Genomic DNA, 12,260 nt, shown 5'->3' on the forward strand with positions numbered 1-12,260 from the left:
CTGCTCCAAAACCTCCATCAGATCCCCCTATGTGCGAAGGCTCCAGTGCGGATCCCCTCTTCCACACCTCTGCCCCGTATGTCCCGGAATCGTGTGTTGTCCATTTATGTGAGTGGGCCTGAAAGTGGCCTAGGGCAGTGCCCTGATTACTGGTCTAGCCCACACAGTGCATATTTAGTCCCTACATAAACATGCACATACCAGTTTTCCTAGGGACATGGCTGGATTTACACCTTATGCACCCCTAGGAAAAAAGAAAAGGAGGACTTGTGGCACCTTAGAGACTAATAAGCATAACGCATCCGATGAAGTGAGCTGTAGCTCACGAAAGCTCATGCTCAAATAAATTTGTTAGTCTCCAAGGTGCCACAAGTCCTCCTGTTCTTTTTGCGGATACAGACTAACACGGCTGCTACTCTGAAACCCTTAGGAACAGCATCTTCAGCACCCCCACTGCCTACACCTGACCGTTGTGTTTTCCCTAAAAATTGAAAAGAATTATAAATACAGCCTCCCCGGGAAAGCACAATACCGTCTGCCACTCATGGCGCTCCCAGCCCGAGCCAGGGCACAGACCACCTACCCCAGGTGAGGCGCAAGGGAGGACTGTACCCCTCCCCATGGTGAGTGCTCCCTGGGTGTCCTCCATCCCTCCTGCAGGCCAGCATGGCAGCCGCGCTCTGGCTCTGCCCCTGCAAGTGAATGAGGCGCTGGCTATGCCCCTCCCCAGCACAGGACGGAGGCAGTGGGGCGGCCAAGGTTGGGAAGGGGCTGGGACCCCGCTCCCAGCAGCACCTTCAGTAGCTGCCCCGCTCGGCTGTGGCTCCCAGTGCCCCCCGGCAGGCTGACTGGCACACTCGCCCAGCTCCAGCCCCACTCGCTGGGCGGCCACCCACCTGCACCCAGAGCCTGGCTGCCCACAGGGGAGCTCTATGGATGAACTTTGAACCCACTTTTAACTTTTAGGCGCCCCTAGAACGCCGGCACCCCAGGCACCTGCCTACAGTGCTAATCGGAAACCCCACCCTGCCTAGGGAGAGGAGACACCCTGATCTACAGCAAAATAACCCCTCTCCCTGGGGACTGTCTCTGGGGGCTGCCGGGGCTGGCCCTGTTGGGGCTTGGAGGAAGGTAGTTGCCCAACAGCCCACGGGAGACTCCCCAACGCACGCTGCGCCCGCATGTCAGCCCGGGGCTCTCTGCGGCAGCTTGGAGTCTGGCGGCGCGGCCGCACTGAAGCCTCCCCGCCGGCAGAGGGCGCTATCCGGCGCTCGCGCTTAGCCAGGCTTGTCCTAGCCGGGCCGCGGTCCAGCCGGCCGGATATCCGTGGCTAGGCGGAAGTGGGCGGCCCTTTCCTCGGCAGAGCGCAGCCATGGTGAGTACGCGGCCCGGTCTCCGGCCCCGCCATCCGTCTCCATCCGTCGCCTGCCGCGGCCCCGGCGCCGCCTCCCGGCCGGGGCGAGAGAGCCCCGCCGTATGGGGCCGGGGGGAGCCGGGCCTGAGCCGCGCCCCGGCCCCGGCCCCGGCCCCAGCCCCAGCCCCAGAGATCCCCGCGGGGCCGAGCCGGGCCTCAAGGCGGGAGGGAGGAAGGAATAGCGGCTTCCCCGAGCTCCTGCCGCGGCTGGCGCCGCCCGGCCGCCGAGGGGCCCGGGGAGTGGGGAGGACGGGCCCGAGCAGCTGGCGTGGCTCCGGCGCGCACGCGGCGTTAAGGGAGCTCGTAGGGAAGCAGGCCGGGTGCGCGCAGGGTAACGCGGCGAGGGGTGTGCGCGGTATTGCACGGGAGCTTTAATCCGTGCAGTCTCGCAGCTACTGAGGCGGCCAATTCAGAAGGGGGGTTGTGGGTGGTAACATGCGGAGGATGATACCGGGATACGTTTCTGCCTCAGAGCTCCCCAGTCTCTGTTAACAGCACCATAGGTTCTTAGGAACACCTGCCTAGTGAGCAGTTTAGTAGTGTCTTAATCCGTCTTTTTCCTACCCAAGGCTCGCGGTCCCAAGAAGCACCTGAAGCGTGTAGCAGCTCCAAAGCATTGGATGCTGGATAAATTGACAGGAGTGTTTGTAAGTATCCCTTTGTGAATTCTGCACCTCAAAATCAAAACAAAAATACCGGTTTCACAGCTGGAATATTTGTTTCCTTTTAATCTGCATGTATTTGGTTTAGTAGGTGATTGGGAGCTTCTGTGAGATTTCAGCCGTGTTGCTTCCACAAATCCTTGGCATAATTTGCCCACTGGTGGCAAGTAAGAAAATTCTCTTGGTTGGTGACCACTTGCTTAACTTGGCAAGGGTTATTCAGGGAGACTTAGAGTGGAGTTTGCAAGAGATGGAGGCCATTTACATTTGTGGGATGTATTAGTACAGTGCTTGTCACAGAATAACTCAAATGTTTAGACCCAGGGAGTGTTGTTGAGTATTCCCCTACTGCAGCTGTCTCTGGCAGATAAGGAGCAAGGCTGTCTGTGAGCCAGTGGGATCCAAACTTTATGAAGTTGTGAAGAAATCATAAGTCTAACCTAGTATTTATTGGGCACTTGCTATTTCTGTTTTGGAAGATGGGCTTTGCTGTTTGCTCATGTCATTGAACAACTGGCAGAAACTTTATTTTTCTTCTGCTTTTCTTTTTTTTTCTTCTGTTCTGTAGGCTCCCCGTCCATCAACAGGTCCTCACAAATTGAGGGAATGCCTTCCACTCATCATTTTCCTTAGGAACAGACTCAAGTATGCCCTGACAGGAGATGAGGTCAAGAAGATCTGCATGCAGAGGTTCATCAAGATTGATGGCAAAGTCCGCACTGACATCACCTATCCTGCTGGCTTCATGGGTGAGTGGAGACAAATCCTGGGAGAGGTGGTGAGGATTGGGGCAAATGCTCAGCTGCTTAAACTGTTGCATGGCCAAAAAATGAGCCTTTCATCACCATGCTGTGAAAGCCAGTGTTTGATCTTGGGGGTTACCCAACTGGATGGGGTGGCTGTTGCTGTGCAGCGCGGGTCAGGTTGGTTAACGTTTTAAGTGCATGTGTAACCAGAGGCCATAATTGGCCAAAACCAGCAATTGGTGCATTATTGACACACTTGCTCCTGATTCTGACAGTGAAGGTAGTTTCTGTGAACCTCAACATATTAATCTGAAGAGAGCAGCTAGCTGACTGTTCAGAACTGTTGGCTTGTGTTCCCAGTTGAACAAATTGCATAAAACTGCCCTTTTCTGAGCATGCTTGGGCTGATGCTGTGATTTGTGCTAAGAAATGTTATCACTGGCACATTTGCTGTTGCTACTTGGCAGTTTGGTAAAACAGAAAAGAAACCAAGTATAAGTAGTGAGATTCTTTTTATTATACCCAGTAAAGTCCAGTATTTTGTGAGGCTTGCAGTTGTACTGGGAAACCACTTCCAAACCATGTTGTTAGCCTTGCGTAATCATTGGACTCTGGCCATACTGGGTCAGACCAAAGGTTCATCCAGTCCAGTATCCTGTCTACCAACAGTGGCCAATGCGAGGTGCCCCCAGAGGGAGTGAACCTAACAGGTAATGATCAAGTGATCTCTCTCCTGCCATCCATCTCCACCCTCTGACAAACAGAGGCTAGGGACACTATTCTTTACCCAGTAGTTGCTCTGATTTAGTTTTAAATTGCGTACCGCCACTAGTATTAGCAACAAATATTTGCAACCCCTGAGTGGTCCTTTGCACCTGGAACTACTTTCCAACTTATCTGAGCTGAGTCTTGCGTAGCCCACTCTTCTAATTGTAGTCACTTGCCGCATAGGCTGGTAGCAATTTAGGAGTGAGGCCTTATGTCGACATGGCTGACCCACTGTACAGAGTTTTTATATACTCCATGGTGCTGTATAAATGAGAACTCCTCACTGATGATGGAACCTCTAGTGTGAATGCTACTGAATGGGATAGCTTTCAAGCTATGATAAAGGCCTAAGAACCTGGAAACTCCTAATGAATGTATTTGTTTGAACCCAGATGTCATCAGCATTGAGAAGACAGGTGAGCACTTCCGTCTGGTATACGACACCAAGGGTCGTTTTGCAGTTCACCGCATCACAGCTGAAGAAGCCAAGGTGAGCCCCTCTCCCTGGCAGTGTTTGGGAATGTTTTGTTTGCTTTGGAACTTGGTGCAGCCAGTGGAGTGGCTGGGTTTTGCTGCACGTATCAAAACTGCCGTGTGCATGAATCTAAAAGTTGGTGTCAGTCCTACTGCCTTGAGAGAGAATCTGGGCCATTCGGTGTACTAGGTGCAGTCTACATGGGATTAAAGGGGAAATGGTGAGGGCTTACGTAATCTCCATACACAGAAGGGTGCAGCTGGCTGTCAGAATGTGGAGCTCTGTTTAAAACTTGTTTTATTACCTTGCTGTAAGCCTTCCCTGGAGCCGTTTCAGTGGGGTGCATGTGCAGCTGTTCATTGGGGTGTTTACAAAGTGCTTGTTGAAGCAGCAGAGTGCAAGTGGTCAAAATACAGTGGACTACAAGATTAGCTGTATTCCTTCTCTGTGCTAAAGTGAATCACTTTAGATGACATTAACTATCTGTTTCTTCACTGAAGACCTGTGGGCAAACATTCTCTTCAGTGCACTCCCAAATCGTTGTGCAGTGTGCTAGTCTCCCTGCATCTATGTTCAAACTAGCCCCTTCCTTCCAGAAGGCTCTAAGATGATGCTTTAGGCCAGGGGTGGTGAATATCTGGGCTGCCAGATGCTTTTCAATGGAACCCAAAATCTTTTTATTTACTACTTGTTGTTGGACTTTTTTTTTGTTTTCTCTGGAGTCAGGTCCTCGACTATATCTTGACAAGAAATTTGGACCTTGACAAAAAAAATAATTGACTATCCCTCCTTTAGGCCTTGTCTAAGCTAAAAACTTGAAGTAGTTTAACAAATTGCTTTTAAATAACTGGTTAATCTGATGCAACCTCCAAATATAGATTACTGTGACTTTTTAATCAGTTTAGTTTAAATTTGAGTACAGGTCTAGTACAGACACAGCCTTACTTTTACCAAATGCCCAAGGCAGAATTTTCTGGGTGCAGTAACTATTAAACCTGCCTGTAAGTTCCTTTGCTTTAGACAAACAATTATACACTGTCTGATCAAGTTCTAAGACTTGATCCCTGTTTTGCAACAGTAAAAATTGGAATTAATTGCTCAAAAGGCCTGTATCAATATTCCATATCTGGTGGTGCGTGAATTGTCACTTATTTTGGGAGGTTGGTATCTGTGGAAGAAATGGCCATTGGGTTGGGTCCTGGTCACTGGAGTAATCTCAAACTCACTAGTGATTTTATCTGTCTTTAAATTGGAAGCCGCAAGGATGTCTGAAAACTGCTGGCCTTATTTGTATGCAAAATTGGCTCTTGATGGACGGCATAGAGCACAGGAAGGGTAGTGCGAGCTGTAAAACAGAATGACTATTAACTGGATACAACTCAGCAAAGCTTCTCAAATTCAAATATGAAGTCAAAACCTTTGTACCAACTTACGGACAGACACTAAAATAATGGTTCTCCAACTCTTACATCCGAGAACTTACCTCAGTGTGGCTGTTTTTGTGATTACATGATGAGGTCCTGGCTTGCTTAAACGTTTTTTGTTTAGAAAACGATAAACATTTTTACTCGTAACTGCCAGCCCTGTGGTTTGGCTGGGTTAGTTCTGCCATACATGTGATCTCACTAGTAAACACCGTAGGCCAAATCACTTCCTCAGCGACACTTGTTCCTTTCCCTTTGTTGCCATATCATGTTGCACTGGTGTCCCTGGTGGGATAATTTGGTTTACAAAAGTGTCTCCTGTTGGTGGTACATGAGCAGGAAAGGTCTCAACTTGACTCCCAGATCCCAGGGGGAGATTTTTGGGCTGGTAGAGGAAAACCTCATTTTACTTGTAAACTGAGCAGTTTAGCTCTAAGGAGGGACAATGGACACACATTCACTGTGCTGTTTTTGGATATACTTCTGAGCAGAACCATGCTAAAATCTCTTCGTGGACACCTCTCCTCCCAATCTAGATCTTTTTGGAGCATTTGGGTTATCTAGAAAGTAAAATTAGGGTAGCGTTAAGAGAAGGTGAAAATAAACTTGCTTTGTAGCAGTGGGGATGGGTATGTACAGTACTCAATGCCTGACTGCTGTAATCTCCAGGCTACGCTGCAGTTTGATTCTCTCCTGTATTTGCTGCCCTCTCAGTTATGTTGTGACTCTCAAATTTGGTCACTGTTACATTTACACCACGGAGACATGAAGTAGCTATGTAGGGATCAGAGGTTAGAAAGCCATGAGACCACATGAAAGGGTTTTGGCAACTGCTCTTGGTCATGGGCCACAGTCTTGCAACCAACACTGGAAGCAAAAATATGGAAATCAGTTTCTCTTCTACTTGTCTGCCAGGTTCACAGTTCCCTTTGTAAGAGGCCTTCCTCTGGTGTCGGGAAGCACAGAACTCCAATCTGAAAAGACTCAAGTGCAGTGTAATTTGTGTTAAAAATGAACTTGGCCTCAAGCCATGTCTTTTGTTACTGAGCTGGGATGTCAGTGGACACCCAAGGCCAGCAGTGAGACAGTCATGGTGGAAGTACTGGAGATGAGGGAGAGTTGCTCCCTTTAACAGCCTCTTAGTAGGACACTTTGCTCTGGAGTGGAGCTTGGCCGCTGCCCTCGGCACATGGCTTATCGAGCAGTGCTGATACTATTTGTGCAGAGGTGGTACTTCATATGTTGTACGTAGGTCCTGTCCTGAACCATATAAGCTGTCGGTCTAGTCTGTTTGCATTCATTGCTGTTGGCTTGTGTTCACAGTACAAGCTGTGCAAGGTGAGGAAGATATTTGTGGGCACTAAAGGAATCCCTCACCTGGTGACCCATGATGCCCGTACCATCCGCTACCCAGATCCCCTCATCAAGGTGAATGACACTATCCAAATTGACCTTGAGACTGGCAAGATCACAGACTTCATCAAGTTTGACACAGGTATGTCCCTCCATCTCCTCCTGCACTCAGCTCTCTCCAAAATAGGAGAGCAGGGGTTCGGCTAAATGGGGTTATAGGATCCCCCCTTCAAAGGGAAGAAGCCATTAAGCTGAGCCCCACTGTCTGTGGGATCCAGTTTCATTAGATGCGCACAGAGTGGGCTTGGCGGTGCCAGAGCAGTTTCACAGTGCCATGTCCAAGTGTAACAGCAATACTGACTTCCTAGGTTTCGATCACTGTGCGCTATAACTGCTGGGGAACTTACAGAGTGAAAATTGGCACAGATCTAACATGCAGGCAGCAGCACCTGGGGTATATCACTTTGCCATTTGGGAATAAAATAGGCAACTCCCTTGGGCTAACTGTTGCCTGTTGTAAGGTGAGCATTTGATTCCAGGCATGGGATGGAATAGGAGTGGTAGGGAAATTTCTAGATTTCACTGCTCCTTCCTTGTGACACTCCAGATATAAGCTCTTCCAGTGCACATGGTTTATGATGTCTGGTGCTGTTTCAAATGAGGCACCTCTCTGAAATGTGGATTGCCAAAGACTGTCTTAAGGCAGGTCTGCATTTGAAACGCTGCATCGGCACAGACATAGCGCTGTCTGCACTGGTGTGTAGGTTGGTGTAACTAACTGCATTGCGGAGGGGTGTGGATTATACTTACAGGATGATGTAGTTATACTGAAGTAATTTTGTAGTGTAGACCAGGGCCAAATCTTAATTTCTCTTTCTCAGTAGGGTCTTCTCCATAGGCAGCGTAGGGGTTCGTGTTTCCAGGGCTGCTCTATAATGCTGGAGCGGGACTAGCAGAGGTCTGTTTCCCCCAGGGAGAGAAGGTGGTTCTCTAGTTGTCCTGGCAGAGGAGTTGCCCTCTGTGTGTGACCTGGGAGAGGAGTGGAGACTCTTCCTGGCTTTAGTCAGACTGAGTGCACAGAGGCTTGAGTGCGGGAAGTGGAAGAGCCCCAATGCCTGCACTTGAATCGCACATTTGGTTGTAGACTGTTCTGCCTCCCCCCCCCCCCCCCCAAAAAAAAAAAAAAAAAAAGGCAGCACGATGTTTCCTCTTCCCTTGCCCAAACCGGAAGGGATGCCGCATCAACTGTGTGTGTTCCCTGCTGTAAACCCAAATGCATCACTGCTGTTGGGATAATCCCTTGCCCTGGTGTTGCATTTGTGTCTGTTATGGAGGGGCTGACAGTAACCCATTCACGTGACATCTTGTGCCGTGCTAAGGCAGTAACACGTGCAACGTTGTTGTGCAGTTATATGTAAATTCTTCTAAATGTGTGATGCATGTTTGACATGCCACATCTCAACTTCAGTATTGATCAAGGCAGGAGCTAAAAGAAAGCCCTGATTTCTTTAACTGATTTCTTCATGTTGATCATCACTTCCAGTAGGACAGTGCTGTTGGGGTTGGAGAAACCTGAGTCATAGAAGTGAAACGCTTGGTCTCAAAAATAACACACTTGGAAAGAAACATTCCTTGTCTTGTCTTGATGGTCTCTAAATCGTGATGGTGCTGTGAGGGGCCCTCTGTATAGTGCAGTCCTTCGGATAGGAGGAGTGATGATATGACCAGTAGGAATAAAACTGAGCGGATGAAATATGACTGCACTGGAATAAAGCAGTGGAACACCAGCTTCTCACTGCAGCTGTTCACATTTGGTGTAAACTTAAACAGCTGCAGCTAGTGCCTCTGTCCATGGACTTGCATGGCCTGAGGTGGCCTCCCTTGTTGGACAGTCAGCCTGATTGTAGTAGGTCATCGGGTGCCAACACAACTAATCGGACCATGTGCCTTGTCTGGTCTTGTCTTTGTAGCATCTTAGTGTGACTGGTAGGGTTTCTGCTTGACCTCTGTACCAGGGCATTACCTTATTGCATCAGCATCAGACCAGACAATTGGTGCCCCATCTCTAGCAGTGGTCCACACAGGATACAAATGATCGTGTACATTGTCATAAAGGGCTTGGGGTTGATTCAGGTTTAGAGACTCACTAATGGCCTTCCTTCCATGTAGGTAACCTGTGTATGGTGACTGGTGGTGCTAACTTGGGCCGTATTGGTGTGATCACTAACCGGGAGAGACACCCAGGCTCGTTCGATGTGGTGCACGTGAAGGATGCCAATGGCAACAGCTTTGCCACCAGGCTCTCTAACATTTTTGTTATTGGCAAAGTAAGTGTGAGCTAATAGAACTTGTATTGCTTTCCTTCCCCGTGGCGTGGCTTGTGCTGAAGAGCCCCCTGCTGAATATATGCCTCACTTAGAGGGAATGGGTAAACAAAGCGCTAACTGCAAGAGAGACAGCTGTGTTCCCAAGCTAGTTCTGAGCTTGTTCTGTCTGAAGCTGCTGCTCCAACTGCTGTCTGTAGCAAAAGTTAAACATTGGCTGGGGCTGCCATCTGGCTTCACCCCATGTGTTCCCAACCTCCTACAGGCCGTGGCCTGTTCACATGGCTGCCCCCACACCCACGTTAGTTGTAATGCAAACCTTTTTGACCAAAACAGTCAAATTGCTTCATGAATGTACAGAAACCACTGTGCGCCTAATTGAAAAGTGGTGACCTCAGGGCACTGGCTGTGAACCATAAGCTGAGCACGTCCACTCATGCAGGCCATTTTCCCATGAACGTGTCCTTATGCTGTGGAACTTGAGAGCAGATTGTGGCTTCTGATCAGCTAGCAGAAGTCACTCTACAAAGCAACAAGGTGCTGTGCTGTGCTAATGGAAATCCACCTGCTCTTTACCATGTTGACCAGAAGGGACCCTGTGATGATCTAGCCCGCTCTCCAATGTAGCGCACACAGGCCATAGAACTGCCCTGAAATAATTCCGTGTTTGAGCTATAGCAGATCATTTTAAAAACATCCAGTTTTGACTTTAAACCACCACTGATGGCAAAGCCACCGCACCCCCAATGGGTCCAATGGTTAATTACTCTCATGGGGTCCTGTACTGAAAGAGGTGACTGTTCGAGGCCTGAGACTGAAGTGGGTGCCCTCAGTAAGGCTGCAAAGGGGTCACAGGTGCAGTTACCCCAGGTACAGTGACTAGGTGGAGGACTAGTTGTGAACTGCCCCTTTAGTGGGTATTAAGTCATTAAAGGCTCCTGACCAAACAGCAAGCATTAGGAGCACCATCTCTGCTTACTGAATATTTTAAAAATAATTACATACAAGCAACTCATCATCTTTACTTCCAGTAGCAAGGAAAAGGAACAGATATTAGAATGTGCTTTGGACAAATTAGCCCAGCCATTAAGGGTCTGATTCTGCAAAGTGCTAAATGCCTTCAGCTCCCACTGATCTCGGTGGGAGAGGATGCCTGCCACTTACAGGCTTGGCCCATAAGAAAAAATATATATTTTAAATTGGGGCACTTTGCACCAATGCCACGGTACATGATGGGTAACAAATTCCTGCAGCAATGTTGCCTTTATGTTGTCAAAGAGCTATCTAGGAAAGAGGCAGGGATTCGGCTGCTGTTGCAAAATTCAGAGACCAAATGTGTCCCTGCTGTTACCCCACTGACCTATGGGACACCAGGCTGAATTTAGGCATGTGCCTAACCATGAGTTCTGTCACTCAGTAAACTCTGTGTGGCTATCCTGTTCAGTGGTGCTTGTTATGTCCTGCATGTAGGGGAAATGTTCCACTTGGTCCTGTAATCGGTGTGTGAAATCTGCTGTGGGTTTGACTGAGGAGCTGGAACTAGGGCATGCACTGGCAGAGCAGCTGACTACCTGGACATTTCAGGTTTAACTTTACTTCGATCCCCATGATGGATTTCTTAGGAAAGACTAAGGTCTTGTCTAAACAAGGTTTTTTAAAACAGTTGAGTTAAACTGGTACAAATCTCTGTGTGGCTGCTCTTGTTTTGCTTTGAAGCATTTATTTCAGAGTAGCTTGAATCTGTTCCTAATAGACTTAAGATAAACTGAAATGAGTCTCCATGTAGCCTTTTGCACCTGTTTTAACTAAATCTGTTTTAAATCCAACTTTAACACAAAGTTGCACCACTAAATTTAACAAGGCCTTAGAAGCTGCTGCCAAGAGAGCAGAATTTACTTCTCGAGAGGGAGGTTCTACTCGGCATGGAATAACAAGGGGAGGGAAAGGGGGGTGTAGTCTGGAGTTGGAGAAAGCACCGATACTATGAAGGTTGCTTAATTGTACTGTGTTGTGATTCTCTCCTCTTGCTTTAGGGTAACAAGCCATGGATCTCCCTGCCCCGTGGAAAGGGAATCCGTCTGACCATTGCTGAAGAGAGAGACAAGAGACTGGCAGCCAAACAGAGCAGCAGTTAAACCCTCAAAAGTGGACAAACAGCAGGCCATTTCCTTTGTCAAATAAAATTGTTAGCAACTATAAAACACTGCCTTTTTCCCCACCCTCTGAACACCGGTTCTTGCAGTCCTATGGCTCTGATAAGCTAGCAGTGTACTGCAGGCTACCAAATCACGGGACTCTGGTCACTCTTAAATACTAGGTCACATGTAAAAGGAAGCTGTGGGCTACTAAATTGTCCCTTTTTTAAAAACAAATAAATTTGAATGTAAAGTTGCGGGGCGAGGGGGACTCCTTGTTACTGGGGTCTTATGAAGACGGGCCAGTTGTGAGAAGGCTTCTTCACAAAGCCACAGCCCTCTAATGCTTTTCCCCTTAGAGCAAGGGCTCTCAAACTGGGGTTGTGACCCCTCTGGGTCACGAGGTTATGGGGGGGCGGGGAGTCATGAGCTCTCAACCTCCAAACCTTGCTTCACCTGCAGCATTTATAATAGTGTGAAATATTAAAAAGTGTTTTTAATTTATAAGGGGGGTGTTGCACTCAGAGGCTTGCAGTGTGAAAGGGTTCACCAGTGCAAAAGTTTGAGAACCATTGTCTGCTGTCTCCCAACAAAATTAAACCAAAAATGGGTTGTCGTTTTTTGTATATCTGCACAACAGCATCATCTTCTAGTATAGACAGATCTTCAGAGACAAAGCCAGAGAGAAGGGTTTATGACCAAGCTGCTACTAGCTCATGTTCTCGTAGTTTAAGATGTTACAAATGTACATCATTTTCTCTGACCCTGGCCCAGCCTGGATCATGGATTGCTGCTGCTCCACCCTATTGATATGGTACATCTGAGTTGACTGAAGACAGGAAGGCCTCTTATGCTAACACAGTAGAACCTCAGAGTTAAAAAAAAAAGATTTGACAAAGTAAGGAAATGGTTTCTGTGCTTTTCGTTTAAAGTAAGATGGTTAAAAGCCGCATTTTCTT

General features: G+C 48.1%; 1 protein-coding gene across 1 annotated transcript; it reads left to right on the forward strand.

The window, feature by feature from the left end:
• Window positions 1–1,252: 1,252 nt before the first annotated feature.
• On the forward strand, window positions 1,253–11,558 carry RPS4X (ribosomal protein S4 X-linked). The gene is made up of 7 exons (XM_084638500.1): window positions 1,253–1,375; window positions 1,984–2,061; window positions 2,645–2,825; window positions 3,983–4,080; window positions 6,813–6,984; window positions 9,012–9,169; window positions 11,200–11,558. Exons 1-7 carry the CDS (start codon window positions 1,373–1,375, stop codon window positions 11,299–11,301), a joined length of 792 nt encoding a protein of 263 aa, XP_084494626.1. The 5' UTR covers window positions 1,253–1,372; the 3' UTR covers window positions 11,302–11,558.
• Window positions 11,559–12,260: the final 702 nt, after the last annotated feature.

This window comes from Lepidochelys olivacea (assembly GCF_965140295.1).
Source record: "Lepidochelys olivacea isolate rLepOli2 genome assembly, chromosome: 9".
NCBI classification, from domain to species: domain Eukaryota; kingdom Metazoa; phylum Chordata; order Testudines; family Cheloniidae; genus Lepidochelys; species Lepidochelys olivacea.

Bases quoted from the DNA above. Each gene is read 5' to 3' on its own strand.
- RPS4X (XM_084638500.1), top strand. The intron at 4,081-6,812 runs GTGAGCCCCTCT...TTGTGTTCACAG, and splicing joins TCACAGCTGAAGAAGCCAAG to TACAAGCTGTGCAAGGTGAG. The intron at 6,985-9,011 runs GTATGTCCCTCC...CCTTCCATGTAG, and splicing joins CTTCATCAAGTTTGACACAG to GTAACCTGTGTATGGTGACT.